We start from the raw sequence: 17,157 nt of genomic DNA on the forward strand, positions 1-17,157 counted from the left end.
AGGGATTGAGGAACCTATCAGAGGGGTGGAGGGACCTATCAGAGGGGTGGAGGGACCTATCAGACGGGTGGAGGGACCTATCAGACGGGTGGAGGGACCTATCAGAGTGATGGAGGAACCTATCAGAGGGGTGGAGGGATCTATCAGAGGGGTGGGGAGATTTATCAGAGGGGTGGAGGGATCTATCAGAGTGATGGAGTAACCTATCAGAGGGGTGGGGAGATCTATCAGAGGGGTAGAGGGATCTATCAGAGGAGAGGGGTAGAGGGATCTATCAGAGGGGTAGAGGGATCTATCAGAGGGGTGGGAGGATCTATCAGAGGGGTGGGGGGATCTATCAGAGGGGTGGGGAGATCTATCAGAGGGATGGAGGAACCTATCAGAGGGATGGAGGAACCTATCAGAGGGGTGGGGAGATCTATCAGAGGGATGGAGGAACCTTTCAGAGGGGTGGAGGAACCTATCAGAGGGATGGAGGACATCGCTTTTCACATTCCCTTTTCTCTAAATATTTAGACAAATAAGAGAGAAGTAAATTCATCATCAGAGAGGTTCCTTTACGATCTCACAATACCTGAGGCCCTACATGACGTCCCAATCAATTGATTACTGTGATTGGCTGTCAAAGTGATCATGTGATAGGAAGCCCTTCTGACCGACTCTTGATTGTCATTGTGTGACCAGGAGCTGTTGGTGACAGTGCGGTCGGAGTGCCGTGGTTGCATGATTGGGTGACACATATGTGGCAGCGTGGACTAAGCCCCACCTCCGTGCGGCCACATATATGTGTTCAGGTGGTGGGAAGGTGTTATCCCCTTTCCCGCTAACCTTGGTGTCCCTTTAAAAAGTTTGAGTTGTCACCTCATCCCTTTAAACCCGAACACATATGAATTACACGGGTTCTGAGGCTGATTTCATGCAGATAAGGCACCGAGTGAGTTTAGTTATCACCTTAATCAGCCACAGAACCTGTGTAATTAATATGTGTTCGGTTTTAAAGGGATGAGGTGGCGACCTTACCAGGGAGGTAGTAAGAGGAAGGATCAGAAATCCTATCACCACCGTGATTGGCTGTCACAGTGGTCACGTGATGTAAATCCGGTTCTGCTGGCTACCGATTATCATTGGGGACTGATCGATGTCTGCAATAGCTGAAAGCGCGCTCTCAGCATGGAGACACCCATCGACCGGCGACACGTATGTGTGGGTGGGAGGAGTTAAAGTCTATACTTCTGCTGCCACACACACGTGTTATGCGGCTGGCAACGAGATAAATAAGTAATATTGAGTAGAATCTTTGCCAACATCTCAGCCACTGTGAACCAAAAAACGATTATTTTCCAATGTATCACTTCTGAGTATAAAAAAAAAAAAAAAAGACATTTCATTTTATAAAAGAAGAAAAAAGTTACATTGTTACAATGTAACGCACAATTGTAGTAAAGCACAATTGTATTGGGTTCAGGGAGCGGACACTGCCGGGTATTAGTTCTGATATGTAATGGTAACAAAGCGGATGGAATGACAGGTCCTCCTTAGGAAGGAGCCAATGAGAGAAGGAACATGCACATACACAATACAATCATTTCATCATTGCAATCACAATCAATCATTTAATGAGCACAAGTAAAACATTGAAAAATGGGAAACATTACAGTGTGGAGTCCTAGTAGTTCTTCCTTAAAGTGATATTTTATTACACCCTCAGTTTTTGAAGCACTTCCAGCAGCCGATTTCACCAATTACTGAGCATGCAGCTTCTTCATCTTTAACCCTTGCCTATGTTCAGGTTTAAGCTGGTCACATGACCTCTGCTCCAGGTTTCCTGTCTCAGGGTGCCTCCATTTTTTTCTTGCTGCGTCCTTTAAAGGAACCCTTGCATGCTGGGGCTAGAGTTGTGTCTCCCTACACTGTGTGCATCAATAGGCACACACAGCCTCAAAGCCTAGGATGGCAAAGCCTTCCCTGATCCCCCCTCCCCCTCCCTTAACTAAACTACCAGGCTGGCAGAGACTGCACTGCCCACTATTAACTCCAATCCTGTGAGCAGTGCTGGGGGCAAGGTCATCTAAAGCCTAGGGAAAACTCACCAAATGGCACCCCCCCCCCCCAAGATGTATGACAATCATGTGTCAGCAAACCCCCCCAAAAAATTGTAGGACTAGTATGCACACTTCCCAACAAAGCATGCAACATTTCCACCTCCTTGCAGGATAAATCCACCCCTGTTGATATCCCCCCCCCCCCATAAGTTCTGGGTTGATTCTTGTTTTTTTTTTTTTTTTTATTTCTTCCACCCTTGAGTTTGGCTTTTAGAGAAAAAAAGATCTTTCTTGATCCCAAGGAATCAATTTACAGCCCATTTCACCACCAACCACCCCCCTCCCTAATGTGACCCCAATTGCATGTCAGTGAAATGGTGAATTACACCAACAATTTAGCTCCTCCCCCAGCTGGCGCCTTCAACCAGCAGACGGAACACAGCTGTCTGTATCTCATCCAATCCCGTGGTTGAAAACCCATAGTGGCCACCAGGGCTGTCTCTTAATGCATGGGCACCCCTGGGCACTGCCCGGGGCCCCATGATGGTCTTGCATTACATCACACTTGCCAACTGTCCCCATTTTTTGCTGGGCCAGTCACACTTTTTACTGAGCTGTCCCAGGCAAGCCGTGTCCTGAGCAGCGTCCTGGAACCTGTACCCTGTCCTCCTGATCCCAGTATTGTGCCCTCCTGACCTCCCTGTACTGTGCCCTTTGTGCGGATTAGTCTTCGATTTATGGAATGCTTTTTATATTGTTTAAATTTTATTTTATTGAAAATACTAATAAATGTTTAATCCTGTCAAATATTTATACTTTAATTCTTGAGGGTAGGTGCGTAAATTGGAGCAGGCTGGTAGGGGTCCAGTGAATTACTTTGCCCAGGGGCCCATGATGCAATTAAGACGGCCCCGGTGGCCACTGGCCAGATTCTAAGATGAGTAATATAAGGGCTCTGATTGGTCACTATAGGTGCTCTTGTCGGTCAGGATAAGCCCATGTGGTTAAACCTGAGTGCTAGCTCTGCTCCTTCCCTATCCACTCCTCCCAACTAAAATTTAGGTAAGTCATTTGAGGGCGACACTTACTCTCCGCTGTACCGGCTGGGGCCGCATTACTTCGAGGCTTTTTGGTTTTCTTTATTTCTGTTTTTCCGGAAGTATCTGAAATAGCAAGAGAAGAGATATGAGCGATGGACATGGAAAAGAAGAGGATACAAAGTAGCCCTTTTTGTCTTCAATCTACTAGAGGGCGGCACCCACTCTACTTTCTCTCTTTTCTTCACACTTTATTCTACCCATGGGTAGAAATAAATTGTAGAGGCAGCTACAACCCCCTAGTATATATAAAAAACGTTTTGGGTCATTTATAAAATCCATAGCGCAGTATCACTTTCTTTTTCTTTAACAAAGGACCCCTGAGGACACCAGAGGGGGAGTTAAATGGTGGGTGGAACGGGGCGATAAAAGCGGGTCACAGATAACAGCTGAGTCAATATAGAGATCTTTATGTGTAATCGGCTCCACGAGGGTCACATTGTATGCCCAACAGGTGTATGTGTCGCCCCCTCATAGGACCGCACTTAACCCCGCCGCTGGGGCCAGGGAAATACCCAACTTCTCACACACATGTTGAAATTGGCATTTTATTTGCTAGAAAATGACTTAGGAAGCGCCACACATTTTGGGCTCGATTTACTAAAGGCAAATAGGCTGCGCACTCTGCAAGTGAAGTGAAGCGCTGCGTAAATTAATGGCGCTATATAAATAACTGAAATAAATAAATAAGTTCCTCCAGAGTTTTATAAATGAGGTGAAGCTTTGCAAAGAACACCCAATCACACGCAAAGAAAAAAAAAATATATATATTTTTTTTCTTGCAAATAATTAATTGAATGATGGAAGTCAGCAGAGCTTCTCAATTAGAGTGCACAGTCTATTTGCTTTAGATTAGCTTTAGTAAAGCAAACCCCCCCAATATATTTTCTGAAAGAAGAGGAAGAAATACAATAAAATGAATGTTAGGGCGCACAATATATTACCCAATAATCTTTTGTAAATTAGAAAAGATGAGGCTGCATAGAATAAAGAGATACCGAACATGTCAAGACTGAAAATTGTGTGCATTGGACTGGCAACAAACCACGGTACCTACAAATTAGAGCTGCACAATTAATGATCAAGAATCCTTATTGCAATCTTGACTAAAGTGTTTCACAATTCTTTCTATGCAAAGAATTCTCTCGGTTCTTCTAAAAGCCATCAAAAGAAAGGAAAAAAAAAACTGGCAGTCTCAAAAATTCTTTATCAGTTGAACTTAAAGTGGGGTACCCCCTAAAAAAAAAATTAAAAGTCAGCAGCTACAAATACTGCAGCTGCTGGCTTTTAATAATCGGACACTTACCTGCCCCAGGGTCCAGCGATGCGGGGGAACGAAGCCCCCCCCCTCGCTCCCCGCTCCGCTCGCGGCGCCGTCATGCATACTGTGGGCACCCGGCTGTGGCTTCACAGCCGGGCACCCACTGCGCATGCGCGAGCGGCGCAGGGCGCCGTGATACGCCGTACAGTCACCTGGGACACATGACAGGTCCCAGGTGAATGTGCGGCGCGAGGGGAAGTGACGTCACCAGCCCGGGCAATGAAGAAGGCAGACTACGAGGGACCCCCTAGCAACCGGTATTTAGAGGTGAGTAAAATTATTTTTTTTTGCCAATTATTATTTTTTGATTTTTTTAAAGAATTTTAAGTAGTTTTATTTTTTTGGTGGCAACACCACTTTAAAGAGGAAGTAAACCCTGATGGGTTTACTTCCTCTTTTTTTCCCTGCAAAGGTAAAGCATAATGGACTACTATGCATCGCATCGCATAGTAGCTCATTATGTGTCACTTACCTGACACAGGAGCCAGCGAAGTCGCCGCTGATCCCTGTAGTCCGCCGCATCCATCTTGCTGGTGGCGTCTCGCAGCTCCGACCAATGACAGCGGCGAAGCCGCGATGACGTCACTCCCGCGCATGCGCACGGGAGTCACGTCTCGCAGCTCTGCCGCTGCCATTCGGCGAAGCCGCGATGACGTCACTCCCGCGCATGCGCACGGGAGTCGACAAATTAGGCAAATCCATTCTTGGACTTGCCGCATTTAGTGCGCCTGCGCGCCGCTGTCTACGGCGCATGCGCCGTAGACAGCGGTGCCCATTTTCGGGCAAATATCTCCTAAACCATATAGGTTTAGGAGATATTGCTTGGACCTACAGGTAAGCCTTAATCTAGGCTTACCTGTAGGTCAAAGTGGTTTGAAGGGGTTTACTTCCTCTTTAAGTATAAACATTGTAACAATTTGTCAATGGAAAAGACTTTGTGTGTAAGTGAGGAAAGCTTAACCACTTAAACACTAAACCTTTTTCTGCCATTTGTTGTTAAAAGTTAAAATCATTTTTATTTTTTTGTTACAAAATTACTTAGAACCCCCAAACATTATATGTATATATTTTTTTTTTAGTAGACACCCTAGAGAATAAAATGGTGGTTGTAATATTTTATGTCACAATGTATATGCACAGCAGTCTTTCAAATACAATTTTTTTGGAAAAAATTACTTTAATGAATTAAAAAAAAAAAATAACCAGAAAAGTTAGCCCATTTTTTTGTATAATGTGGAAGATTTTACGTTGAGAGAATCGTTAGAGAATCGTGATCTTTTTATTCTAAGCAAAAAAAAAAATTGCAATTCTCATTTTGGCCAGAATCGTGAGGCTCTACTACAAATCCCCATAGATAACGTTTTGAAAGCCTTTACAGGTTATCATTGTAGAGATAATCATGAATGGTGCTAACAAGCCCCCTTGCTATAGAATTGGACAGGTGACCGGTCCTCTTCATGAAGACATCAGGGGGGTCTATTAGACCCCTGATGTCTCCTTTGCCCTTCAAAGCAGTTGATCAAACACAGATTGTGCTTGATCAGCTGCTTTTAAATGATGGCCTTGAAAGTAATGAAATCCAGTGGTGGCCCGTCCATTAGGAGCGCAGGGGCGCCGCCCCCCAATCAATGCATCTGGACCCTAATCTACATGCAGGGTGCCAGACGCATGGATTCCAAGGGTTTTTTTTTTTTTGTGTTCGTTAGAAGCACATGATTAGAACCAGAGACTCTAATTGGCTTCAAAAGGGGTGGGCATCAAGGCACAGTGAGCCCACCCAGTTGTGCGACAATAACGAATTAATATTTGCTAATGTCTTCCTGTTTTTCCTCCCGGGCCAATCATGAAGTGGGTAATGAGACCCAATTGGCCCGGGAGTCCTAACTCCTGATTGGTGGGGAGGAGAGGCGACCGCCGGGACTCAGGAGGAGACGCATGGGGGGGGGAAGCCGCCACCTGGATGGGGTAAGTGTGGGGCTAGCGGGGGGCTTGGAAGGTGACGGGCAATCAATCGATCGATGGGGGGGTTCAGGTTGGTAATGTGGTTGGCCCCCCTAGAAAATTGAGCACCATCTGCCACTGATGAAATCCTCGATAAATAAGCCAATTACACCACATTCAGTAAGTTCCCATAATGAGCATCTGTGAAGTGGAAGGAAAATGAAAAATGATACAAATAAATATGTGAAAAGTGTGGGGGAGGGGTATTTGTATTCAGCCCCCTTTACTTTGATACCCCTAACTAAAATCTAGTGGAACCAATTGCCTTCAGAAGTCGCCTAATTAGTAAATAAAGCCCACCTGTGTGTAATGTAATCTCAGTATAAATACAGCTGTTCTGTTAAGCCCTCAGAGGTTTGTTAGAGAACCTTAGTGAACAAACGACATCATGAAGGCCGAGGAACACACCAGACAGGTCAGGGATAAAGTTGTGGAGAAGTATAAAGCAGGGTTAGGTTATAAAAAAAATCTCCCAAGCTTTGACCATCTCACGGATTTCTGTTCAATCCATCATTGGAAAATGGAAAGAGTATGGCCCAACTGCCAACCTACCAAGACATGGCCGTCCACCTAAACTGACCGGGCCGGGCAAGGAGAGCATTCATCAGAGAAGAGCCAAGAGGTCCATGGTAACTCTGGAGGAGCTGCAGAGATCCACAGCTCAGGGGGGAGAATCTGTCCACAGGACAACTATTAGTCGTCTCTCCACAAATCTGCCCTTTATGGAAGAGTGACAAGAAGAAAGACATTGGAGAAAGAAAGTCATAAGAAGTCCTGTTTGTAGTTTGTGAGAAGCCATGTGGGGGAGGTGGCAGCAAACATGTGGAAGAAGGTGATCTGGTCAGAGGAGACCAAAATTCTACTTTATGGCCTAAAAGCAAAACGCTATGTGTGGGGAAAACTAACACTGCCCATCCCCCTGAACACACCATCCCCACTGTGAGACATGGTGGTGGCAGCATCATGTGGTGGGGATGGTTTTCTTCAGCAGGGACAGGGAAGCTGGTCAGAGTTGATGGGAAGATGGATGGAGGCAAATACAGGACAATCTTAGAAGAAAACCTGTTAGAGTCGGCAAAAGACTTGAGACCGGGGCGGAGGTTCCCCTTCCAGCAGGACAACGACCCGAAACATCCAGCCAGAGCTACAATGGAATGGTTTACATCAAAGCATATTCATGTGTTAGAATGGCCCAGTCACAGTTCAGACCTAAATCCCATTGAGAATCTGTGGCAAGACTTGAAAATTGCTGATCACAGACGCTCTCCATCCAATCTGACAGAGCGCGAGATATTTTACAAAGAAGAAGAAGAATGGGCAGAAATGTCCTCTCTAGATGGGCAAAGCTGGTAGAGACACCCCCAAAAAGACTTGTAGAGAAAGGGGGTTCTACAAAGTATTGACTCCGGGGGGGGGCGCCATACAAATGCCCCTCCCCCACACTTTTCACATATTTATTTGTATCATTTATCATTTTCCTTTTTGGTCTATCACATAAAATCCCAATAAAATACATTTATGTTTTTGGTTGTAACCTGACAACATGTGGGGAATCTCAAGGGGTATGAATACTTTTTCAAGGCACTGTATACAGACTAAATTTTTAGGCCCCCGACGAAGGGAGCTCTGTCCTCCCAAACCCATCGGCTCTTTCATACAGCTTTCTACTTGATTACACACTGGAGTAAAACATTTTTGCTTCATATACAAATATAAAGGTCATACGTCACTCTTACATGACTCCACCTTCACCTGAAATGAGAAACGATCACAATCTGATGTTCACCTACCACAGCCTGATAACCTACCTTCTACAGAGACATTACAGGAGCACTCCGCCTTCCCCGCTGAGTTCTCTGTTATACATATATACTGGCCGCCATCCTCCGGGTAGGTCTTCTCTATGGTGAGAGTGCACAGGGGGCCTGTTAGAGGAGAAACAAATGATTAACCTGTATCACTACGATCATTGCTGAGATATAATGTATGCAGATACATAGAGAGATCACAGAGCCAGTCCTATCAGCCTCTGTACCAGAGGAGCTTACACTCTAATGTCCCCTCCCCCACAGTCACACACTATTATTATTATAATACATTTATATAGCTCTGACATATACTGCAGTGCTGTACAGAGATCATTGAGCCAGTCAGATCCATCTCTGCACCAAAGGAGCTTCTCCACCAGGTGGTGGTGTTCTGCAGGGTGCTGCTGGCTCACTCTGCTGTGATCTCGGCTGAGAGAAGCAGCAAGCCTGGGGCCTCTCATGCAGGCTTTTCCCAGGCAACCATGGACCATATTGGGAAAGACAAAAGTGGAGGCTCTCCAGAGGCACTGAGGCCTACTCCATGTGTTCAAGCCGCAATGGATTCTTGCCCTGTCCCTATGCAAGAGGAGTCCTTACCAGTCTTCCAGGATAAAGTGGTGAACAGACTTTGTCGCATTGCTAAGGAGGAACAGAAACTTGCTGTCATGAAAGAAGATCTCAGGAAATCCCTGCACAGTAAGTCTGAAAAAAGTAAGAGGGAAGTCTCCAAACTGAAGTGTCTGGAAGAGGCATTGAAAAAGCAGGAGAAGTTGGTCTGAAGGAGAGCAGCAGTGTGTTCAGAGAAAAGTGTGAGAATGAGGAGAGATTACAACAGATGAAGGAAAGTGCCTGTGCCAGTACCAGCAAGAGGGTGGATGCCAGAGCAATGGAAACAATATGGATGAGGGGTAACAAAGTGGCTTCACATGGTGGCCTCAGTACTACCCCTGTCTCAGGATCTGTCATGTCTGAGTCAGTATCTGCCCCCCTCCCTCCCCAGCAGCCTGGGTCATCCCAGGAGGAGGTTGAGGAAAATGGCGGATTGCTGCAGGCCATTACAGAAACCAGTTAACCAGTGCAACCAGTTAATGTGTCATCTGTACCAGTTAGGAATTATGCTAAGGCTGTGTCGGGATGAAGTTATGCTGCTGGTGGTGGAAAGGAGCCTGCTGTGCGACTTTCACCTAACGCACCTTCTTCCATTAAAGCAGGAATGTGATACAGCTCAGGTGGGAAGGAGGAGGTAGTCCACCTATCTGGAGGGTGGTTGTGAATAAGCTCCTAGTCATGGGATTTAAGGCGGAGGATATTTATACTCTTATCAGTCTGGCTGGTTCCTTTGAATATGATTTGTCATTTGAGTATCCAGAATCGCTGGATCTGTTTTGGAAGTGCTTTGAGCATGTATATAGAGGCCAGCCGGACTGGAAGGGGCTCGTCTGCAAAGTTGTCCCACGACAGCCCTTGATAAATAATGTGACTACCCTGACAAGGAATGAGTCTATACCCCCCGAGTATTTATGGGTCTGGTTGAGGAGGTTTGGTAAAACGTTGTCCCCTAAAAAAAGATTGTGGATGATAGAGGAATCTGGACGGGTGGGTGGTCGGTGTCATTGAGGTTGAGTGTGTGTGGAAATGTGGTCCAGCATTTGCCCTCCTCTGCCTTTATTGGTAGAGATAGGATTACCGTCTTCTACCCTGGTCAACCTAAGGTGCCATAAATGTGGAGTCAAGGGATATTTCTCCTCTAAATGTCCAGAACAGAAGTGCTCTTTGTGCCGGGAACTGGGGCATCTGGCGAGGGACTGTGACATCATTAAATGTAACCTATGTGATAAGGTTGGTCACCCTTATAGCCGGTGCCCTGAAGCAAGAGTTAGCAGAGGAATTCTTCTGTCCCGATAGAGAAGAGTCTGGGTTGGCGGAGGTTGTACCAGGGGATCCTAGTGTCTCTGTCCCATCAGAATCTGTGTCTGTGAGTCCCTCTGTGGTGTCAGTGCCCCCCCAGTCCGTAGTCTCCCAGTCAGTGTCAGAAAGTGCGGTTGTCAAGTCTGTGTCTGCACCTATTGTTTCTCCTCGTGTAGTGAAGGCAGTGGAGGGTGCCGGACCAGAATGTATGGTGGTGCCAACCCCTCCTCCTCAGCATGGCAGAAGTGTGGCTGGAGGTCAGTGGACACCGACGGGTAGAGTGAAAGATGGATTGGATGATTGTGGAGGGGGGGAGGTGGGAAAGGAATGAGGGTGGCTGAATTCAAGGTGTATGATGTGGAAGTCGGGGTGAATGATGTGGGGGGGGGGGAGGGGAGGGGTTAATGGGGGGTTTTGGAATCGCATTCTGATCCCAGAATATTTTGGATTGTGGTTAAGTTGAGGTTCGGGGTTTGTCGTCTCTTTTTTGTTGGCATTAAAATATGTTTCTTTCTATGTTATCTTGTCAGGAAACGGTCTCCTTTACTTGCTGATGTAAGCATGCTTGTTTTTGTTTAGTTGTTTTTTATTTTTGTGTAAATATGTTTTTATTAATGAGCTGTGTGTTTGTATGATTTTTTTTTTTAAACAAAAATGTACACTCTAAATACCCCCTCCCCCCCCCCACACTCACACTAACAATAGGACAACGTTTAATGAATGACGATTAATCAGATTTTTCCGGAAGGATCTGGGGAATCACATCCAAGATTACGATGAAGATTTACAGCGCACTTGTCTTTGTTACAATGTTCCAAACCAGAATGTTCAAATGTTTGGAACAGAAGTTCAACGACTCGAAGTGCAGCGAGTAATAAACTGACACTGCCGCTCATCCAATCCCTGCACGAGGATCGAGCGTTCGCATCGCTCACCAGATCCGGGACAATTTCTAATCCAGAGCAATCTAAGCAGCAGCCCATCTCATCACTAAGCAAAGGGTACCGGGTTTGGTGTTTGTCTCAGGTTTGAGAGGCAATCTCCCCTCCCCCAGTGATCAGACTGTACATTGTAACTTTGTAGAAGGAGGAGGAGGCATTTCCTCAGTCTCCCCTCCCCCAGTGATCAGACTGTACATTGTAACTTTGTAGGAGAAGGAGGAGGCATTTCCTCAGTCTCCCCTCCCATAGTGATCAGACTGTACATTGTAACTTTGTAGGAGAAGGAGGAGGCATTTCCTCAGTCTCCCCTCCCCCAGTGATCAGACTGTACATTGTAACTTTGTAGAAGAAGGAGGAGGCATTTCCTCAGTCTTCCCTCCCCCAGTGATCAGACTGTACATTGTAACTTTGTAGAAGAAGGAGGAGGCATTTCCTCAGTCTCCCCTCCCCCAGCGATCAGACTGTACATTGTAACTTTGTAGAAGAAGGAGGAGGCATTTCCTCAGTCTCCCCTCCCCCAGTGATCAGACTGTACATTGTAACTTTGTAGGAGAAGGAGGAGGCATTTCCTCAGTCTCCCCTCCCCCAGTGATCAGACTGTACATTGTAACTTTGTAGGAGAAGGAGGAGGCATTTCCTCAGTCTCCCCTCCCCCAGTGATCAGACTGCACATTGTAACTTTGTAGAAGAAGGAGGAGGCATTTCCTCAGTCTCCCCTCCCCCAGTGATCAGACTGTACATTGTAACTTTGTAGAAGATCCCCAATCTCTCCTCTATGTTATCTTATCAGTACATGTACACGGGATCCCCTGTGTACATGTAAACGTGGCAAAACTGAAGTTTTAAACGTGGTTTACTATCTGTCTAAGTTAAATCGTTCAGGAGAGGCTGTAAAAACGTTCCGTGTGCATGAAGCCCAAATGATGCCGCAACAAAGATGGTGCCGAGAGAAAGGCAGATGGAGGCGTTGTCATGTGATAAATACCTGGAAGGGGGGAGGGGGGGGGGTTACACTGACACATTACTGAAGATGAAGAAATGTAATCGGACGTCGGGTCTACTTTACTTGGAAATGAACCCAGGATGTGGTAGAGGCGACACGCACATACGATCGATGCATCATGCCGATTGGTAGAACAAAGCACAGAGATCCCGTGTTGTATCAATGTAGCGTGACTGAGGACAGCCGCAGACCACATGGCACATGCGGCGAGCAGTCCTTACTCCTGAACCCCCCCCCTCCCCTCCCCCCCACAAGGTGAAAACGTTTCTTTTCTTTTTTTTTCTTTTAATTTCTAAGTCCAGCAAATCCATTTCCAGGTTTTTCTCAGATTTATAATAATGTTACATTGGAAGAAAAGAAAGTGATACAATAAAAAGACAAATAAAAAGATTGACAGAAATCATAACCTGCTTTGAAAATAAAAGATTTCACTCAGCTGCCCCTCCCCCCCCCCCCCCCAAGTAAATCTCCTCCCACCTTCCTGGTGAGAGAAAAAGATCGCACGGCGTTCCTGCGCCAATACACAAAACGCATGCCCAGCGATTCGAACGGGCCGCCAACAAACGCGGCACGGCGACACCCCATGTACCTTTCTAGTGCTCCAATCGCATCTCAGCGCTTAGTAAATGTACGCTCAAAGAGCACGTATATTTGCACGCGTTCGTGAAACACGCGTCACGTTTGCGGTGCCGCCGTTTACCGTTAATATCCCCCCCCCCCAAAACAAATGCAGCAAAACGTGCGGTAAAAATTTTAAAGGCAAAGATCTACATGGGCGGCTTTGCTGCGTTTGCCATGTGTAAAGGCAGCCTATCGAGGTGAAAAGTCCGCCCAATCCGCTTGCCGGTCGCATCACGCGAGGATGCGTGCGGCGGCAAAGCTGCTCCCCTGCGCTCAATCTTGCACTTCCAGTAGGGGGAGCGCACACGCCGCTTCTGCTGTCGTTTGTCACAGCAGAGGCGGAACCCTGGATGTCCGCCGGTCGTTGGTAAAACAACATAGGCAGAGCTCCGCCTCCGTCCTGACAGAGGGGGAGGGATTATCTCCCTGCAAAGTAGGGAATAAAATCCTTCACATCCCTTAGTGAAAGCAGCGCACAGTACACAACAAACACCAGCTAGGCACACATTTAACCCTTTGATCACCCCTCCCCCCCCCCAGATGTTTAACCCCTGTCCCAGCCAGTGGCGTTAGTACAGTGACAGTGCATATTTTTTTTTAGCACTGACCTCTGTATTAGTTATTGTGGTTGCGCCATAGATCTATGGAAAAGGAGTTGCTGCCCCACATCCCCAAAACAGATCAAATTCCTCTATGGGACGTCGGAAGGCAGAAACTCCTCGACACTCAAAACGTATTTGAAAATCGAATCATATTTTTATTATTAGACAAGTAAAAAAAAAATTGGGTGTGTAACTTTAAAAAGTCAAAATTGGATGCATACATATTTTACAGGTGAAATGTCAAAAAAAGAAGAAACGCGTGTATACAAAGTGACCACTTGTCTCTGTCCAGTGTATAGAAACAGGACAGAGGATATCCGACGCGTTTCAAGGGTAGTAACAGAAAAGGGTTCTATTGTTACTACCCTTGAAACGCGTCGGTCGTCCTCTGTCCTGTTTCTATACACTGGACAGAGACAAGTGGGTCCCTTTGTTTTGTATGCACGCGTTTCTTCTTTTTGACATTTCACATGTAAAATATTTATGCATCCAATTTTGACTTTTTATTTTATTTTTATTTTTTTCTACACCCAATTTTTTTTTACTTTTCTAATAATAAAAATATGATTATATTTTCAAATACGTTTTGCGTGTCAAGGAGTTTCTGCCTTCCGAAGTTCCATAGAGGAATTTGATCTGTATGTGGGGCAGCAACTCCTTTTCCATAGATCTATAGGCACAACCACAATAACTAATACAGAGGTCAGTGCTAAAAAATATGCACTGTCACTGTACTAACGCCACTGGCTGGGAAGGGGTTAAACATCAAGTGTGTCGAGAAGTTTCCAAGTCCCATAGAGGAATTTGTTTTAGTGTGATCTCTGTATTAGTGTCGCTGGTCCCCAGAAGGTGTCTCAGTTACTGTCATATTGTCCACCGCAATATCACAGTCCCCGCTAGAAGTCGCTGATCGCCGCCATTACTAGTATAAAATGAAATCCATAAAAATTCCAGTATATATCTCATAGTTTGTAGGCGCGATAACTTTTGCGCCTTGGGATTTTATATATTTTTTTATTTTTATTTTTTAAACCAAAAATATGTAGCAGAATACATATTGACCTAAATTTATGAAGAAATTCGATTTTTTTAGTTTTTTTTATATTTTTATTGGGAAATGTTTTATAACAGAAAGTAATCCGAATAGAAAAGAATAAAACAGAAAATAAAGGAATAGAATAGATCTGAATAGAAAATAATAAAATAGAAAATAAATAATAGAATAGATCAGAATAGAAAAGAATAAAATAGAAAATAAAGGAATAGAATAGATCCAAATAGAAAAGAATAAAATAGAAAATAAAGGGATAGAATAGATCCAAATAGAAAAGAATAAAATAGAAAATAAAGGAATAGAATAGATCCGAATAGAAAAGAATAAAACAGAAAATAAATAATAGAATAGATCAGATTAGAAAAGAATAAAATAGAAAATAAAGGAATAGAATAGATCCAAATAGAAAATAATAAAATAGAAAATAAATAATAGAATAGATCCGAATAGAAAAGAATAAAATAGAAAATAAAGGAATAGAATAGATCCGAATAGAAAAGAATAAAATAGAAAATAAAGGAATAGAATAGATCCGAATAGAAAAGAATAAAATAGAAAATAAAGGAATAGAATAGATCCGAATAGAAAAGAATAAAATAGAAAATAAAGGAATAGAATAGATCAGAATAGAAAAGAATAGAATAGAAAATAAATGATAGAATAGATCCGAATAGAAAAGAATAAAATAGAAAATAAATAATAGAATAGATCCGAATAGAAAAGAATAAAATAGAAAATAAATAATAGAATAGATCCGAATAGAAAAGAATAAAATAGAAAATAAAGGAATAGAATAGATCCGAATAGAAAATAATAAAATAGAAAATAAATAATAGAATAGATCCGACTAGAAAAGAATAAAATAGAAAATAAAGGAATAGAATAGATCCGAATAGAAAAGAATAAAATAGAAAATAAAGGAATAGAATAGATCCGAATAGAAAAGAATAAAATAGAAAATAAAGGAATAGAATAGATCCGAATAGAAAAGAATAAAATAGAATAAAATAGAAAATAAATAATAGAATAGATCCGAATAGAAAAGAATAAAATAGAAAATAAAGGAATAGAATAGATCCGAATAGAAAAGAATAAAATAGAAAATAAAGGAATAGAATAGATCAGAATAGAAAAGAATAAAATAGAAAATAAAGGAATAGAATAGATCCGAATAGAAAAGAATAAAATAGAAAATAAAGGAATAGAATAGATCCGAATAGAAAAGAATAGAATAGAAAATAAACAAATAGAATATAATAGAGTAAAACAGAACAAAATAGAAAAAGAACAAATTAGAAACAAAATAGCAGGCCGCAGAGGTGATCAAATACCACGAAAAGAAATCTCTATATGTGAGAGAAAAATTATTATTTTTTTTTTTTTAATACAGCGTTGCACGACCGCGCAACTGTCAGTTAAACTAACGCAGTGCCGCATCGCCAAAAATGGCCTGGTCATGAAGGGGGGGGGTAAAGTGGCTAAAAAAAAGCGTTAACAAAAGGCGGGGTGCGAACGAGGACCGAGCGTCCAGCTTTCGTAATTTTTATTTTTTTACCGCCATGTTATGCGCGGCAGACGCATTTCTCACGTTTCACAAACGCACGCAAAATGGTGCAAATTTTTAGCGCGTTCGCAAAACGCTAAAGCGTGAATGTAGCCTAAAAAAAAAAAAAAAAAACCTGGCGAGCCCTGCAGAATAGGTTTCTCTGGGTGACGGCGGCGACCTTTGTGGCGGCCGCGAGATGCCGCGCCAGAGAGCGGCGGGAGGTAAAACCGGTCGGATTTCGTAGCGCTTATTTAGTAAATCGGCCCCAAGCGGCGTGTCAGAATAAAATGCGATGTTTTCCTGATAGAACGTCCGATGTTTGGTAAACAAGCACGAGGGGCGCGTGACGCGATTCGCGCGCTGAGATAACGATCGGCGCTGACATGTCTGAGCCTTTCATGTTGGGACGGGTCCAGTAATTATGTGGAATTTCCTCCCTGACCTCAGTGCGATTTCCCCCCCGGAGTCCAGGAACGTCGTCCGTCCGGAAGGATTAACCCTCTCTGTGCCACCCAACACCCACCATGGAGGGGGGGGGGGGGATGGGAAGACGGGCGATGCCAGGAAAACCCGTTCACACATTCCCATTGGACGATCACTAGGGTGCGCTGCCTTACTGGCCAATAGGAATGTGAAGGAGGCAAGTAAAGGGAAGAAGGCAAACATGGTCATATGTGGTCCATAGGGGAACGCTGTAGATGGACAACCCAGCCCATTACACTCTAGACAGGTTTTTTTCTCTTCAGGAGCACGGTGCCATCTTTGTTTAGGCATCATTCAGGGTCACCATCTACTTCCAAAGATGATACAATCATGTGGGCACAGCGGGTGTACAGACCCGGGAACTCAGCACAGGGATGGTGGGAACCCCTCATAATGGGCACAGCGGGTGTACAGACCCGGGAACTCAGCACAGGGATGGTGGGAACCCCTCATAATGGGCACAGCGGGTGTACAGACCCAGGAACTCAGCACAGGGATGGTGGGAACCCCTCATAATGGGCACAGCGGGTGTACAGACCCGGGAACTCAGCACAGGGATGGTGGGAACCCCTCATAATGGGCACAGCGGGTGTACAGACCCGGGAACTCAGCACAGGGATGGTGGGAACCCCTCATAATGGGCACAGTGGGTGTACAGACCCGGGAACTCAGCACAGGGATGGTGGGAACCCCTTATAATGGGCACAGCGGGTGTACAGACCCGGGAACT

General features: G+C 44.5%; 1 protein-coding gene across 1 annotated transcript in view; it reads right to left on the reverse strand.

Annotated features, from left to right (window-relative positions):
- MYLK (myosin light chain kinase) overlaps positions 1-17,157 on the reverse strand; it is a 164,359-nt gene that overhangs the window by 91,193 nt on the left and 56,009 nt on the right. Inside the window, 2 exon segments of the mRNA XM_077449738.1 lie at positions 3,131-3,205; positions 8,270-8,386. Coding sequence (XP_077305864.1) covers positions 3,131-3,205; positions 8,270-8,386 — 192 coding nt within the window.

Source organism: Lithobates pipiens, unplaced genomic scaffold (genome assembly GCF_037356315.1).
Source record: "Lithobates pipiens isolate NorthernLeopardFrog02 unplaced genomic scaffold, aLitPip1_a1.2 Scaffold_22, whole genome shotgun sequence".
In the NCBI taxonomy this organism is placed as follows: domain Eukaryota; kingdom Metazoa; phylum Chordata; class Amphibia; order Anura; family Ranidae; genus Lithobates; species Lithobates pipiens.